The sequence below is a fragment of the Malaya genurostris genome, chromosome 2 (genome assembly GCF_030247185.1).
Source record: "Malaya genurostris strain Urasoe2022 chromosome 2, Malgen_1.1, whole genome shotgun sequence".
NCBI lineage: Eukaryota > Metazoa > Arthropoda > Insecta > Diptera > Culicidae > Malaya > Malaya genurostris.
The window spans coordinates 233225375-233240914 of NC_080571.1; the positions used below are offsets into that span (position 1 = coordinate 233225375).

The window sequence follows — 15540 nt, forward strand, 5'->3', positions numbered from 1 at the left end:
ACCAACTGTAGTAGTTGTCGTAGACCCTCCCGTTACCGCTATTAGGTTCATTGGAGATTTTCTAGCTTTGATTGAATTGTCACAGTGGCGGACTTTGGATTATGAGCGCTAGGGCGAAAAAATCTGTTTTATCTCCTGTTCGGATGAAAACGAACTCAATTTGAAGCAACCTTTTCGTGCAGCTCAAACTGCAAATGTAATTTATAATTACTTGATAATCAATTCAATACATATTTGTTTGCTTAACTTACAAGAAACAGTTATTCTTATCTTCTTGCACACTTTGCTAACTTTCACGTTGGATACGAATTCTCTCCGACTAGATTCTATAACGTAACATATTATCAATTCCAAACTTTGTTTTAATTACTTACGACCTACAATTTTCCAATATTTTATTTCACCGACACCTTTAGCAAATTAATCATTTAAAAATTCAGTGGTATAACCTTTTCACTCGCTTGCACAACTTTTTAATCCACGCTAACTTGTTTTGTTTTTATTCCTTCTTCTCCTAAATTTCATCAACGTTCCTTTCATTTCCTTTGTCAGTATTGGGGGGAATGAAACCGACATGTTTGGATTGCTCAGCGGTGATAACATCCCCCATTTCATGTTGTTTTGACTCTGTTCTGCTTCGTAGGACCTGCCGCTGCGTGCTTTATCGGTAGTGGAGTTTTGACCATCACGTAAAGCTTGCTTCAGATAGAATTGGAACAAAGACAATTGCCTGTATTTCAGATATTTATTATTGAATTCAAGATCTTTTTTATACAAATGTAGCGTTTTCTTCATACTTTTAAGAAAAAATACGGATAAAATTATTCGTCACGGTTTCGAAGGAATTCTCGAATTTTTCCTGTAACACGCCTCATTAGGCGGCGCACACCTTCTTCGTCCATCGTTTTAGCTATATTATTCCACCAGGTCGTCATCTGACTGATGTCTTTGACAACCTTTCCCGTTGCCTTGAGTCTCCTCTTCATGATTGCCCAGTATTTCTCAATACACACTTAAATTGGGTTACCGACCTCAGCTGTTCAAATCTCGGTAGGAGATCTTTTCGGTAAAAATAACGTTTCATCACAGCGGTACCTTAAGGTACTGCTGTCAACAAATGTTCATTTGTGCTGATATATCAGTAGAATGAGAATGTTCGGTAGTTCGGCTGTTCAAAACTCGTCAAAATGTGGAAGAATTACCGAACGAAATTAAGTGTGTACACACTTAAATTGGATTACCGACCTCAGCTGTTCAAATCTCGGTAGGTGATTTTTTCGGTAAAATGCACGTTTTATCACTGCGGTACCTTGAGGTACTGCTGTCAATAAATGTTCATTTGTGCTGATATATCAGTAGAATGGAAATATACGGTAGTTCGGCTGTTCAAAACTCGTCAAAAGAAGAATTACCGAACGAGATTAAGTGTGTAGGGCGGAACTGGGGGCAGTTAGGTGGGTTAAGGTTTTTCGGAACAAACTGGAACCCTTTCTCTGCATACCATTCTTGAACGACTTTGCCGTAATGACAGCTTGCCAAATCATTACGGGATGGTCGTGGGATCGTATGAACGGCAAAATTCGTTTTAGGAGACACTCTTTTTGATATAGTTCCGATGTCATTGTCTTATTTGTAACGAAAACTTTCGATTTTTGCCACAGCTGCAAAGGCCCTGCCAAATCATAAATTTTCTTGCAAATTTGTCGCCAAAAACAAATTTAAATTTGGCTGGAACATCCCCCAGAGCCGTTGCCAAGCAAAATTTTTGACCTGGGATTTGCCCGAAATCAGTCTTGACATAGGTTTCATCGTCAATCAGAAGACCCCGTCGAACTTGGTCAGCACCTGATCATAGAGTTTCCGAGCACGAATTTTGACCACACTATTTTGTTTTATGGCCCGATTTGGATGTTTGCTAGCTCGATACGACTTTATTCCTTCCCGGAGTCGTTTTCTCCTCACGGTACTATGGGCAGCACCGATTTTTCTGGCCAAATCACGATCTGACAGATTAGGATTCCTCTTAATCGTCTTCAAAATCTTACCACGCAGTTTCCGGTCGACAGTTCCACTCCGACGATTGGCTTGAGGCTTCCGAATCGTCGTCAATGTTTCCTTATACCGTTTGATAACGCGCCATATGGTATTTCTGGACAATATCAGTTGTTTAGGAAGCCTAGATGCAGACCACAATGGATTTTCCAAATAACTGTGCACAATTTTTTCCCTTTTTTCGGCTTCTATGTTCATTGTTTACAAAGTACAGTCGATTTGCGAAATATCAGAAATCATACGTGAAGCTGACAAAATTCCCGACACGTGGGCTACAAGAACTTCCAAATCCGTCCACCAGGAGCGCCACAATATGAGCAAAATTTGTTCCAATTCTAAATGAAGCAAGCATTACAAACTCTCAAAATTTCTATCTCGCGGTGTAACGTTTTGTGACACCTAAAACTCACAAAAAGAGTTACGCATGTAACGATTTGTTACGCTTATAACTTACAAAATAGTAACGCAATGTAACACTCCGTAACGCCTGTTATTCACAAAAGAATAACACACGTAACGCCTACAAATCACAAAAAAAGCTAACGCATGTCACGTTTCGTGACGCCAGTAACTTACAAAAAGTAACGCTTGAAAACGCTTTGTAATGTCATAACATGTAACACATGTAATCCTTCGTAAAATCTATAACTTTCAAAAAAGTAACGCTTCGTAACGCTCCGTAACGCCTATAACTTACCAAAAATACCGCAACGCCTATGATTCACAAAAAAGTAACGCATGTAACGATTCGTAACGCCAATAACTCACAAAAATGTAGCACGTAGACGCTTCATAAGGCCTATAACTTACAAAAATATTACGAATGTAACGCTTCGTAACGTCTTTAACTTTCAAGATCAGTAACGCATGCAACGCTTCGTAACGCCTATACATTACACAAAGGTAACGCTTCGTAACGCTTATAATTTACACAAAAGTAACACATGTAACGCCTATAACTTACAAAAATGTAGCGCATCGTAACGCCTATAGCTTACAAAAAAGTAACGATGTAACGCTTTATAACGCCTTCAACTTTAAAAATATCGTTTCGTAACACCTATGACTTACTAAAAAGTAACGCATGTAACGCTTCGTAACGCCTATGATTAACAAAAAAGTAACGCATGTAACGCTTCGTAACGTATATAACTTTCAAAACAGACTTGTGACGTATATAGCACTTTGTAACATCTATAACTTCCTTGAAAGTAACTCATCGTAACTCGTTTATCCCCTCTAACCCTTATAACGGTTTTTAACTTTCATAATTTCCACAAAATAACATCATATGATTTGTAATCCTCAATTCAAGAAAATTCACGTAACATTCAAAACCTCTATCTCACAGTGTAATCTACAGGATCAACAGCCCCATAATATATCTCAAACCTTTTTTCGTTTCTGTTTCTGATTATTTCGGGAGGATAGCCGAAATCATTTGTTTTTGAATATCAACTAACCAGGTTTGCTCGAAATCATACGGCTAGCTCGAAGGATTTTGTTCGTTTCTTTAGTGTCATGTAATTCCGAAACCGAATAAAATTCAATAGCTCTCAATGCTATTACCACAAGACCATTCATAAGAATCTAAGTTTGTGAAAATCGGTCCAGCCATTTCCGAGAAAATCAAGTGCATAGTTGTGCACAAACACACAGAGATATTTCGTAATCCCAACGAACTGATTTGTTATATACCACTCGGATCTCCGAGCCTCGGTTTGAGAAACGATTTTCACAGTGATTTCCTTTATATTTAAAAAAGACAAAACATAAAAAACGAATAGAGTGAATTTGGCGGTGGAGAGTTTTTATGCAGGACGACTTCCTGCAAGAAGTCAGTATTTCCGCATTCCATAGCCAAATCATTTCTAAAGGGAGTTCCGTACTCTCGGTTCTTTTTATTACTGTGGTTATATGATTGAATAAAAGTATTAAGATTATTCAAATCATAATATACTATCACAGAGAGCAGACATCCAAGCTAGTACAACTTATTTTGAAAAAGTTTTGTAAAGCATAAGATTCTGCACGCATGAATTACCGTATACAAAAATAAAGATGATAATGATGATGATACACTGAACTAAAAACATAAATTGACTAATTACAAACTTGCTCTAGTTTAAGCGCATAGATTGTTAGCGAATGATAAAATTGACAATTAGATTCTTTCTTGATAATGGATTATATTCAATTTTGATCCTTTTCCACAAATTTTGAAATTGTTAAGTTTTTGAATAACGTCCTTTAACTAGAAGTCAATTATGATGAATTCAAAGTTGCTTGAAAGCTCAATTTTAGATACAAACAACCTAAAGATTTAAGCCTGAACAAATGAAACTATTTTATTTTACGATAATAATTTTCGAGAAACGTACAAACTTATTAATTTTATAAACAGTTAATCGATCCAAGAGAATATTTTATTTATTTTAACGAAAAATGTAAGTAATAGTGTAATTTCATTAATCCTTCTTCAAAATCGACGATAGTCTTCGGAAGGTGTCGGTAAATAATATGGCAACAATACGAGGAAGAAAACATGTGAAACAGTCCGCATAAAATATTTAGTTACTTACATTGATTTTCGCTTTGGCATATTAGGAATATACGGTATGGATACGCAACAATATTCCGAAATTTTGTTCATATTGTAACTTGATGTTATTAACACCTGAATGAACATGGTCATAGTTACAACGCGTGTAGCCATCAGACGCTTATTGTTTTGAAGCAAATAATATTTAAACTGAAACTGGCGGGTTACCAAATTCTACGAGGGTTCCTATTTAAACGATACATGTAAAATCGCAGGTAAAGTTACCTTGAGTTTATCTTTGATACTATATGATATTGCATCTAATTGTACTGTATATGTGAGCCTGTGGAACTCATTTATACTACTAAACCGAGGAGGCCACTTTTAGATAAGTTTCAGAATTAATTTTTTGAATCTTTTGAAGCGTTTAATTCCTGGTGGGACAACAACTTGTTCAGTCACATTGTCACGTTTTGTTCGTATGGGAATGAAGATTTAAGTATGCAAACCGATCCGTTGACAAATTAAAACATTTTTAAGCCTACAATATTAAAGCTTTGGAATCATTTAAATTAGAAAAATCCATTAACAAATTATCGAGGAACAAGCGCTGCAAATTAGATCAGAAAAAATCTATCGCCGATAATTCTAAATTGGCCAGATAGTTACCAGAGAACCAAAATGAAATACTCAATTCAAACCAATTTTTCAATGGTTTGTAATTGAAATATTCAAATGACGTTATCTCATAAGTTTAAGTTAAATATTTCCGAATCGGTTGGTTGTTGAATTATATAAATCCATCAACAAATGACTGAGTTATAAGCGTTCAAAATTATGACAGAAAAATGTTACGCGATTAGTTTTGCATGTTTTAAATTGACACCCAGCCTCGGGAAGCGAAGTGTAAGGCAATTTTAATGGCAAAATCGACCAAAAATTTGCTAAATACAAGGAATATTTCAAAAGAATCAGTAACCACGCTAATTCCGTTCTTCAATAGCTAGATGATATACGAGGTCTGTTCAAAAAGTACCCGGAATTCTCATTTTTCTAAAAAAATATTTATTTATTCGTCTACATCTATATGGTCCCCTTCAAAGTAATCCCCCCTAGATATAATACACTTATGCCAGCGTTTTTTCCAGTCTTCGAAACACCCCTGATAGTCACTTTTTGTAATGCTCTGTAGCACTCTCAGCGATTCTGCCTTTATCTCTTCAATCGATGAAAAACGCTGTCCTTTCATGGGAACTACTTTGGGAACAGGAAAAAATCACACAGAGCGATATCTGGTGAATAAGGAGGTTGGGCATGATTAAAGTCTTGTTTTTAGCCAAAAAATCACGAATAAGCAACGATGAATGAGCAGGTGCGTTATCGTGGTGCAAAACCCATGAATTGTTTTTACATAAATCGGGGCGTTTTTTTCGATTTGCTTCACGCAAACGTCGCATTACTTCAAGGTAATACTCCTTATTGACGGTTTGACCTTTTGGCAAGAATTCCTTATGCACTATGCCATTATAATCGAAAAAAACAGTAAGCAAAACCTTGACATTTGATCGAACTTGACGTGCTTTTTTCACTCTTGGTGACGTTGGGTGCTTCCACGTGGACGATTGTGCTTTTGTTTCGACATCATAACCGTACACCCATGTTTCATCACCAGTTATGACACTTTCAAGTAAATTTAGATCGTCGTTGACGTCGTTTAACAGCTCCTGAGCGATGGTAATGCGTTTGTTTTTTTGATCAAAATTCAGCAGTTTTGGAACGAATTTTGTTGCCACTCGTTTCATGCCCAAAACATTTGAAAAAATATGATGGCATGAGCCAACTGATATGCCAACTTCATCAGCAACTTCTCTAATAGTGATTCGGCGATCATCCATAATCATTTTTTCCACTTTTCCCACATTTTCATCGATTATTGACGTGCTGGGTCGACCGGAGCGTTCGTCGTCTTCAACGTCTTCGCGGCCATCTTGGAAACGCTTATACCACTCGTAAACACTTGTTTTTTTTTCATACCAGACTCACCGTAGGCTCTCTGTAACATTTCGCACACTTGGTTACACTTTATTTCATTTTTCACGCAAAATTTAATACAAACTCTTCAATTCTTCCATTGTTTAAACTAACAAAAGTCATCAGCTCACTGGACGAGCTACTTGTTTCATTCACAGTCAAACATCAACTAGGCAAAGAAATATTGTGCAGCCTATATTTATAGATTTATCTTCATACTACGCATAACGATGCGGTGTTTTTCATGCATGACGCAAAGCCTCCTATGCCGAACAAGAAGTTGACGTCATTTTGTACAACTGGGATTGGTGGATGAAAACATAGGTCGATTCTAACCATTTTTCAATATTATGCTATTGAAATACGGAAACGACGTTGTCATATATGTTTAAGTTAAAAGTTTCCGAATCGATTGGTTGTTAAATTATGTTAATCCATCAACAAATGACTGAGTTATAAACGTTCAAAATTATGACACAAAAAGGTTACGCGGCTATTTTTGAAACTTTTAATTGACACCCGGCCCCGTATAGTGAAGAGTAAGGCATTTTTAATGCCAAAATGATCAGTTTTTTGACAGTCTACTGATAATGACTATCAAATGGAGTAGTTTTGAGGCCAGTTTGAAATTTCTTTTAAATATTTTGTTTTACCCTATAATTCCGAAACCGGAAGTCGGATCCTGATGAAATGCAAAAGTTTTATATAGAACCATAAGTTTTATATAAAACCATTAATTTAAATCTAAGCTTGTAAAAATCGATCGGTGTTTGAGAAAAGTGATTAAGTTATTTGAAATTGGAATTTTTACACTAATTTGGAGGAATTTGAAATGGAACCGCAAGACCTTACATTTGGATTTAAGTTTGAGAAAATCAATTCAGCCATCTCCGAAAAAAGTTGGTGCAAAAGAACGTTATATGCACACACAGAAATTTTACGTGCTCGACGAACTGAGTTGAATGGTATTGGTCTAACGGACCTCGGTTCAAAAGTCAGTTTTCACAGTGATTGCATAAGTTTTCTATATGAGAAAGGCAAAAATGATATTTATACGTTATTTACAACAAGAGATATTCACGTTCAAATACTTTACACTCTCTGAGAGAACAAATCTTGCCCCATGGTAATTCACGGTTGACCGGTCGCCGAGAAAATCGAGTGCACTTTTTTCAGCTTTTTGCACATTTTGCCTTGCTACTCCCGAGCAGAAAGTTCGATCTGTATAAAATTCAATAACAGGCTAATGGACAAAGATACTTTACATTCATTTTACATTTACACTTATTTAGTTCATTTTGCACATGAGTAATTCCAGAAATGCTTAGCAGATCATCAGACTCGACCTGCTCCGATTTGGATGAAACTTTGCACATGGCTTCAGTTTGCAAACCATAAGTTTTGAACCGATGGAGAGGTCAATCCGACTCACGACTGATTTTTAAAAAGGGCGTATGTATTTTTGAATTTCACAAAAGTTGCCTTTTTCGAATCGTTGTAACTCGGAAACCGTTAATTGTACAAAAATGGCGTTCAGGAAGAAGTTGTAGGGAATCGATGGAAACTTATGGTTTGTCATACTGAAGCCATGTGCAAAGTTTCATCCAAATCGGAGAAGGTCGGAATTCCTGGAATTGCTCAAATTTTACCCCGTAACTCCCGAACCGGAAGTCGGATACAGATGAAATTCAATAGCAACCTATGAGAACAAGAGATCTTTCATTTGAATTCAAATCGGTCCAGCCATCTCCGAGAAAATCGAGTGCACATTTTTGTTACCTACACACACAAATTGCAAATGGATTTAAGTGTTCCGAAACGTTGAAAATGTTAGAAAAGGCCTTTGGTGAATCGTGTCTAGGGAAACACAGGCATACGAGTGGTATAAACGCTTCAAAGGTGGTCGTACAAGCTTGGATCATGATGAGATCCATGGCCGCCCAACAACATCTGTTACTGAAGAAAACATTGAATCGGCGAAGCAAATCGTGTTGCAAAATCGTTCTGTACCGATTAGAGAGATTGCTGTGTTGTTGGGCATCTCTTATGGATCAACCGAACACATTTTAACTGATGTTTTGGGTTTGAAACGCGTCGCTTCTCGGCTGGTGCCAAAAAAGCTGAATTTCATTCAAAAGCAGTGTCGTGTTGATGTGGCCAAAGAGATGATTTCCAACGCAGATAGTGACGCAGTTTTTCAACTTCTTTGTATAGACGCCAAACAAAAACTAATCGTACGATATGCGTCAAAATTTGAAAGAATGTATATAAAAGTGTTGCCAACGTTGAGAGAATAAAAGTTTACCGATTGGACAAGCGCGGGAAATTTAAAATTAAAATTCCGGTTCTTTTTTGATCATAAGGTATGACATTCGGCCTCGGTTTCGAAGTACCTTAAGATTATTTTTTATTCGCAATCCGGTTCTATTGTATAAACACAGAAGTATTTTGTTGATTAAACCGTATAAAACCCATCAGAAGTTTGAAAATATGTATTAAAAAGCCTCTGCATATAGGGTACGTACACCTGTTACCAATAGGAGAAATTATAGGTATGGCGTGCCGGTATAAGGGATTCCTATTATATGCAATCTATGTAATAAATGTGCGATATTGAATATCTCTCTTTCACTTATGTTAGAACAACATAACAAAATTCTCCGCTCTTTGGTGTCCTGAAAAAGAGAGAACAACGTCTTCGTTATAATGCCCATAATGCGCGCAACATTATGTTGTAAATAAAAATGCTCTCTATCTCTCTTCGTGAGTACTTTTCTCTCTTTTGAGACATTTTAGCAGCATGATATGTATCGTAGTAAAAAATGCAGAATAGAGTAAAGTGGGTTTCAAATAATAAGCCACTGTTTTCGTTGTTCCTTTGTTTATGTTTTCACTTCCATGTATTATGCAATACCGGCGCATCATAAAAAGAAGCTGTTTAAAACGGAAAAAGTATCTCATCGCGAGAGAGCGCCCTTTTTTGATGAATGAGATCGGAAAAGTGTGAGAAAGAAAAATATAAATATGTCGTTTCATAAGGGGGAATTACCGAGTGTTGGTTCCGGATGTTATGAAAAAATACTGTGCTGCAGGTAGCAGTTAAGAATTTAACTATTCTGCCACCTACAATCCAGCTATATTAAATTATTGAAAGCCAGAATTTCAGACTGTTAGCTAATGCGAATGTCTTTTATCAGTTGCTGTTTGTATGAATCGTACGATTTTCTGGTGTTCGATATATTTTTCTATTTCGCAGCCTGATTGCTGCAATTTTGCTTTCATTTCAATCGCTATAATACTCTTCTCTCCGTTTTTTTTTTCAGTGTGTGGCTTCTAATGTTTTTCTTCGTTTTGATGTAGCTGTACAACAACATTACCGTAGCTAGCGGGAGCATAGAATGTTACGGGAGAACAGCGTACGGACAAAGAGAGCTTATTCGGTTCGCGTTTGCGTGAATTTTGGTGGTATGAATTCTGCTTTGTGTTACACTTGCTGCTTCTAGTTGGACACGTTCTGCTAGCGTCAGTCAGTTGTCCTCGAACAGTGAAATGTATTAGACCGCTGGTCGACAAGCAATCTGTGCTTTAGTGTGCGACCTGTCACGGAATTGGCTTTTCTTTTGGGGGGGAGGGCGAAGGGTTTCTGAGCAGTATTGGATTCTGTAAGGATAGCCGCATATTTTCTACACCGTACGCAAGCTATCGTTCAGTGCGGGGGTGGAAGCTGGTCCGTTCTACTGTCAAAAGGAAAATATTCCCGTGTCAGTCAAAAAATATAGATAAAGAGGAAAGCGCGCGCTCGAGGGTATCCTGCTGTGGGAGTAAAATCAACCAGAAGCTATCAGTGAAGCAATGAAAGGAAACACAATATTCCATTTAGAGATGAAAATGTAATAGATTACTGAAGTGATGCAGAGAAGAATAATATTGTGGTGTGAAAATTGTAATATTTAGAAGCAAAATGTTATGTGATGCTGTGGACTGCACCATAGTTTGATAACGCACGATGTTATTTAAATAAAAAAAAACCTAAAGAAAAGGGTCCTGTGAGAGTATAAAAGTTTGTAAGGAAAATAAACACCAAATTACTCGGTCAACTCGGTGAAACATGTGTTATTTCACTGTATCTACTATAGCCGATCCCGATTGGGTGCAACGAATATGTTGCGCAGAAATTCATTACAAAAGAGCAGTGGTGTGAATTTAGGTTAATTTGATAGCAGTGTCACCTGATAATCAAAAGGAGAAGATATCCACGGCTGATAACAAGAATCAGCCCAAGTTTCTGTTCTATCTACTTTAAGCAATTCGTTGGTGTTTTTTGTTGCAATTATTTATTTGCTTATTTATTTATTTATTCATATCGCAAATATTACACCATGGCTACTATGATACTAGCTGAAAAAATCACAGTATTGGTGTTACTTCTGGGATCTTATCTTCTGATGGTTGCTGACTGTGTGTCACTCGAAGGTCTAGTGGCTCCCATAGGTTCGTATATATAATACATAAGGTTCTTTCACTTGTTTAACAGTTCGGCTGAAAAGTTCGTATCGTTTAATAGAAACACACATTTTTTTGCCAAAATTCGTTTTTATTATTCAACATAATTGCCATCAGAGGCGATACAGCGATTATAGCGATCTTCCAACTTTTCGATACCATTTTTGTAGTACGATTTGTCCTTTGCCTCAAAATAGGCCTCGGTTTCAGCGATTACCTTTTCATTGCTTCTAAATTTTTTACCAGCGAGCATTCTCTTGAGGTCTGAGAACAGGAAAAAGTCACTGGGGGGCCAAATCTGGAGAATACGGTGGATGAGGGAGCAATTCGAAGCCCAATTCGTTTAATTTCAGCATGGTTTTTCATCGACTTGTGACACGGTGCATTGTCTTGATGAAACAAAACTTTTTTCTTCTTCAAATGAGGCCGTTTTTTTTTAAATTTCGTCCTTCAAACGCTCTAATAACGCTATATAATAGTCACTGTTGATGGTTTTTCCCTTTTCAAGGTAGTCGATGAAAATTATACCATGCGAATCCCAAAATACAAACGCCATAACGCTTTGGGTTCGGTTCATCGCGTGCAGTCCACTCAGCTGACTGTCGATTGGATTCCGGAGTGAATGATGGAGCCATGTTTCGTCCATTGTTATATATCGACGAAAAAAATCGGTTTTATTTCGAAATAACAGCTCCAAACACTGCTCAGAATCATCAATTCGTTGTTGTTTTTGATCGATTGTGAGCTCACGCGGCACCCATTTTGCACAAAGCTTTCTCATATCCAAATATTCTTGAATAATATGTCCAACACGTTCCTTTGATATCTTTAGGGTGTCAGCTATCTCGATCAACTTCACTTTATGGTCATTGAAAATCATTTTGTGGATTTTCTTCACGTTTTCATCGGTAACAGCCTCTTTTGGACGTCCACTGCGTTCATCGTCTTCGGTGCTCATATGACCAGTACGAAATTTTGCAAACCACTTGCGAATTGTTGCTTCGCCCGGTGCAGAGTCTGGATAACACTCATCAAGCCATTTTTTGGTATCGGCGGCACTTTTTTTCATCAAAAAGTAGTGTTTTATCAACACACGAAATTCCTTTTTTTCCATTTTTTTTTCACAATAACAAAAGTAGCTTCACTCAAAATGCAATATCTCACAAACTAATAATCAGACAGCTGTCAAATTTATACACGTATCTTTTGAAGGTTGGTACTAACTGAAAATGGTATGGATTTAATTCTAGTGGCGCCCTCTCATAGAAACGATACGAACTTTTCAGCCGATCTGTTAGCTGAGTATGATGAACAAATTCTGAATTTGAGCTAATATTTTCCGTAAAGATAAAATAAAACATAAAAAGAGTGATATAATTAAAATAATGAGGTTTTCGTAGCTACATTGTTGAACCAAGTTGTCTTCTATTTCACAACTCAATTTTTTTCTCTAAAAAGCTTCCCTCCAGGATGTCTAAACCATTGAAGGCTAGAGATTCCTTTTCCAAAATAAACTGTTTCCTCAGAGCCTCTTAGTCACTGTATTTAAAAGTTTCAATTAGGAACATATGTTAATTATTAGGAGACGATTTTTAGACCCCTGGGAAACTTATTCAGATCACTAGTTTTTACTTTACATCTTCTTCGTAACACAAAAAAATCAAAACATATACTGTAGGGTAATTGTTCCAATAATCGTCTCATTGGTCAAGCCATTCCTGATTGTGCTGATCTCTCGGTCAATATTGATAATGCTTTTTGAACCTTCGCTTCGAACTTAAAAGTAATATCACACAAAAATATTATGCGGGAAATTGTTCATTTTTTTCAAGTTTTCATGGTAACAATCGAATTAGTATCGACATTATGCGTAATTGACCATTTTTTAAAATTTGTTTTAACTGCAGCTAAAGAATGTGTAATAAGAAATTCTAGAACTGAGCAACAGAAAAAAATGGCAAAATGGTTCCGATTTGGATGCCCTATAGAAAATCGATCGGACACTTCCAAAATATGTACACTGAGAGAAGGTTGAAATTTTCGAAATTAAAGCATCTCTATTTTTCGAAAATAATTTTCTTTCAATTTTGTTATTGAAATCAACATTCAACGTTACTGCAATCAACGCCTTTTCTTGAAGAGGGAAATCGTTGTTGAAGTAAATTATATGCTATTTGCATAACTTCAAGCTCTTGACGATAAATAGTCATTGAAACACTGGAATATGATTCTACAAATCAAAAGTCACAAATTGGCTCATAACAAGCATTCTCCTAGAAGCAGTTGTTTAAAGATATTTAGACATGAAATTCGTTAAACTCAGGCTTTTTGCAAAATTGTGCAGCATGTGTAGAATCGTTTGATGGTTGACTTTTTGAAATGGCACATCTCAACAAAAACCAGATTTATTTTGAGTTTCATGTCTGAAATTTCGCTAGACTATTTCACAAGAACGAAACGAATCGTACATCAACAAGTGGTGTTAAACATTGTCATAATTGGAGAAATTGGGTTGTAATAATTTGTAATGTGATGACTAGATTGGTAAATTGCTAACGGGTTTAAATAGCTTCCGATTTTCAATCTCTAGACAACCGACTACCGAGAGAGGAACATACGGTTAATTTTAAATGACGATAATTCAAATTCAAACAACCGACCGTTATCCGTTTGTTCGTTTATGATTTTCGAATGAACCGATCGTTTCGATCAACTATATGTTTTCGGAATGGATTTCGGAAAAGATGAAATTTCTCGCATGTTTGCTTTTGAGCAAAATTATACTTACTATAACAACTCTCATCCTAACAGTTTCAAACTAAACTTCGCATTGCATTTGTATCTTGTTAACACAATATCGTCCGAAGATTATGTCTGAAACTAGTACAGTCTTACAAACAGGATTGGGCAGTCTGTTGAAATAGAAGGTCAAGTTTCAGGGGAATCAGAACAAATTGGTGGGATAAAATGAATATTTAAAGGACTTTTGTGGTGATTGAGATGGAAAGAAGCCACAACGCAAAATCAACACGAAACAAACCACTTCATATCCTCAAGTAAGAATAAAGAAGCTCTCTGACAATGGCTTCATACCACACTTGGAAACGATAGAATGTTCTGCAATTTTGGCTCTCTATATACCGATTTTACTATGTTTCGAGAATTGAAATCCCACATACGTAGTTGTGTCAATACAGGGCAACATGAATTGATATTTGCATGCTCTGATCAGAATACCATAGTTTTGCTTGAAAAAAAAATTCAGCATAGTTTTTACCTCTCCAGATTCGGATTCAAATGTTTTTATTTGAGCAGAAATTTGCAAGCTTCGCCAATTGAACAATCCAATCAGCGTGGTCACCACGAGATAGCGTTATGGTGATTGTTTTGACATATCCCATGTATTTAGAAAAATTTTTGATGATTTTTTCAATTTACTTGAGTTTGAAAGAATGCAGATTGCAAAACCTTACAAATATGGGTAAGAAAAACGATTATTCACGTGTTGTCATCAAACATATGATTTCAAAATGTCCTATACTCTTGACAATCTAGGATGAAATTTGAAATTTTCAGTTCACATACAGATTTGATTTAGATGATAAAACATGAGTAAATAGACTAGTCATAAAACTTTTGATCATAATTTATCAATTAATCTCAAAATCCAACCCAAAAAACAAAGAATATCCCAGATATGAAAACAGTACCCAACCTCACTTCTTCGAATTTGGTATTTCATGTTACGATTTCTCCATAAATATCAATCAAACATACCACGGAAAGTTACTGAATCATTAATGATCGATTTTTTTACCAAATTTTCACACGTTTTTGTATGTTTGTATTCGATTTATAAGAAAAAATAATAAAAACCCTGCATTTTGTTCGAATCTTCAAGCAAAATCTGAAAATTATCACCATCGCTTAGTTCAAAGCTCGCCACTCGGGCAGCGCTGCGATCGCAAAAGAGTTGGTTGGATTCTTCAATAGCTGGCATATTTAGACACAGCCCAAAATCCAATCTTGTACTTTATCTAATCAAATTTATCAGGCCCGGACTTTTAAAGGGGCCTGTAATTATTGTATTTTATTGTTGTTGCTCACTGTGGAACATACCTTAGGATCTTTTTCTTCTCGTTCAATCCTCCAAGATAGAGGTGTTTTCGAAGGGTCGAAGGGGGTCCGTTTTGAAATCATCCCGGGCCCGGTTTTTCTTCTTCTTCTTCTTCTTCCTTTCTGGTTGGCGTCACCTCACTTGAGATGACGCCGAATTGATGGCACAGCAACTAAGGCTATATTGCCAGTTAATTTTCGTTTATAGTCCAGTGGACTTTCTTTTCACTTGACTACAAGCGAAAATCTCGCTGTGTGGCTGCGTCGAATCGTCAAAGTACGGCTGAAAATCCTTT

The 15540-nt window shown here is 36.5% G+C and overlaps 1 protein-coding gene across 2 annotated transcripts in view; it reads left to right on the forward strand.

Annotated features, from left to right (window-relative positions):
- The first annotated feature begins 10147 nt into the window (after nucleotides 1-10147).
- The window catches only part of LOC131428140 (uncharacterized), a 251352-nt gene continuing 245959 nt past the window's right edge, over nucleotides 10148-15540 (forward strand). For both annotated transcript variants that reach the window (XM_058591839.1, XM_058591840.1), the window contains exon 1: nucleotides 10148-11116. In XM_058591839.1, the coding sequence (XP_058447822.1) occupies nucleotides 11005-11116 (112 nt within the window). In that variant the 5' untranslated portion in view covers nucleotides 10148-11004. The remainder of the gene's footprint in view (nucleotides 11117-15540) is intronic.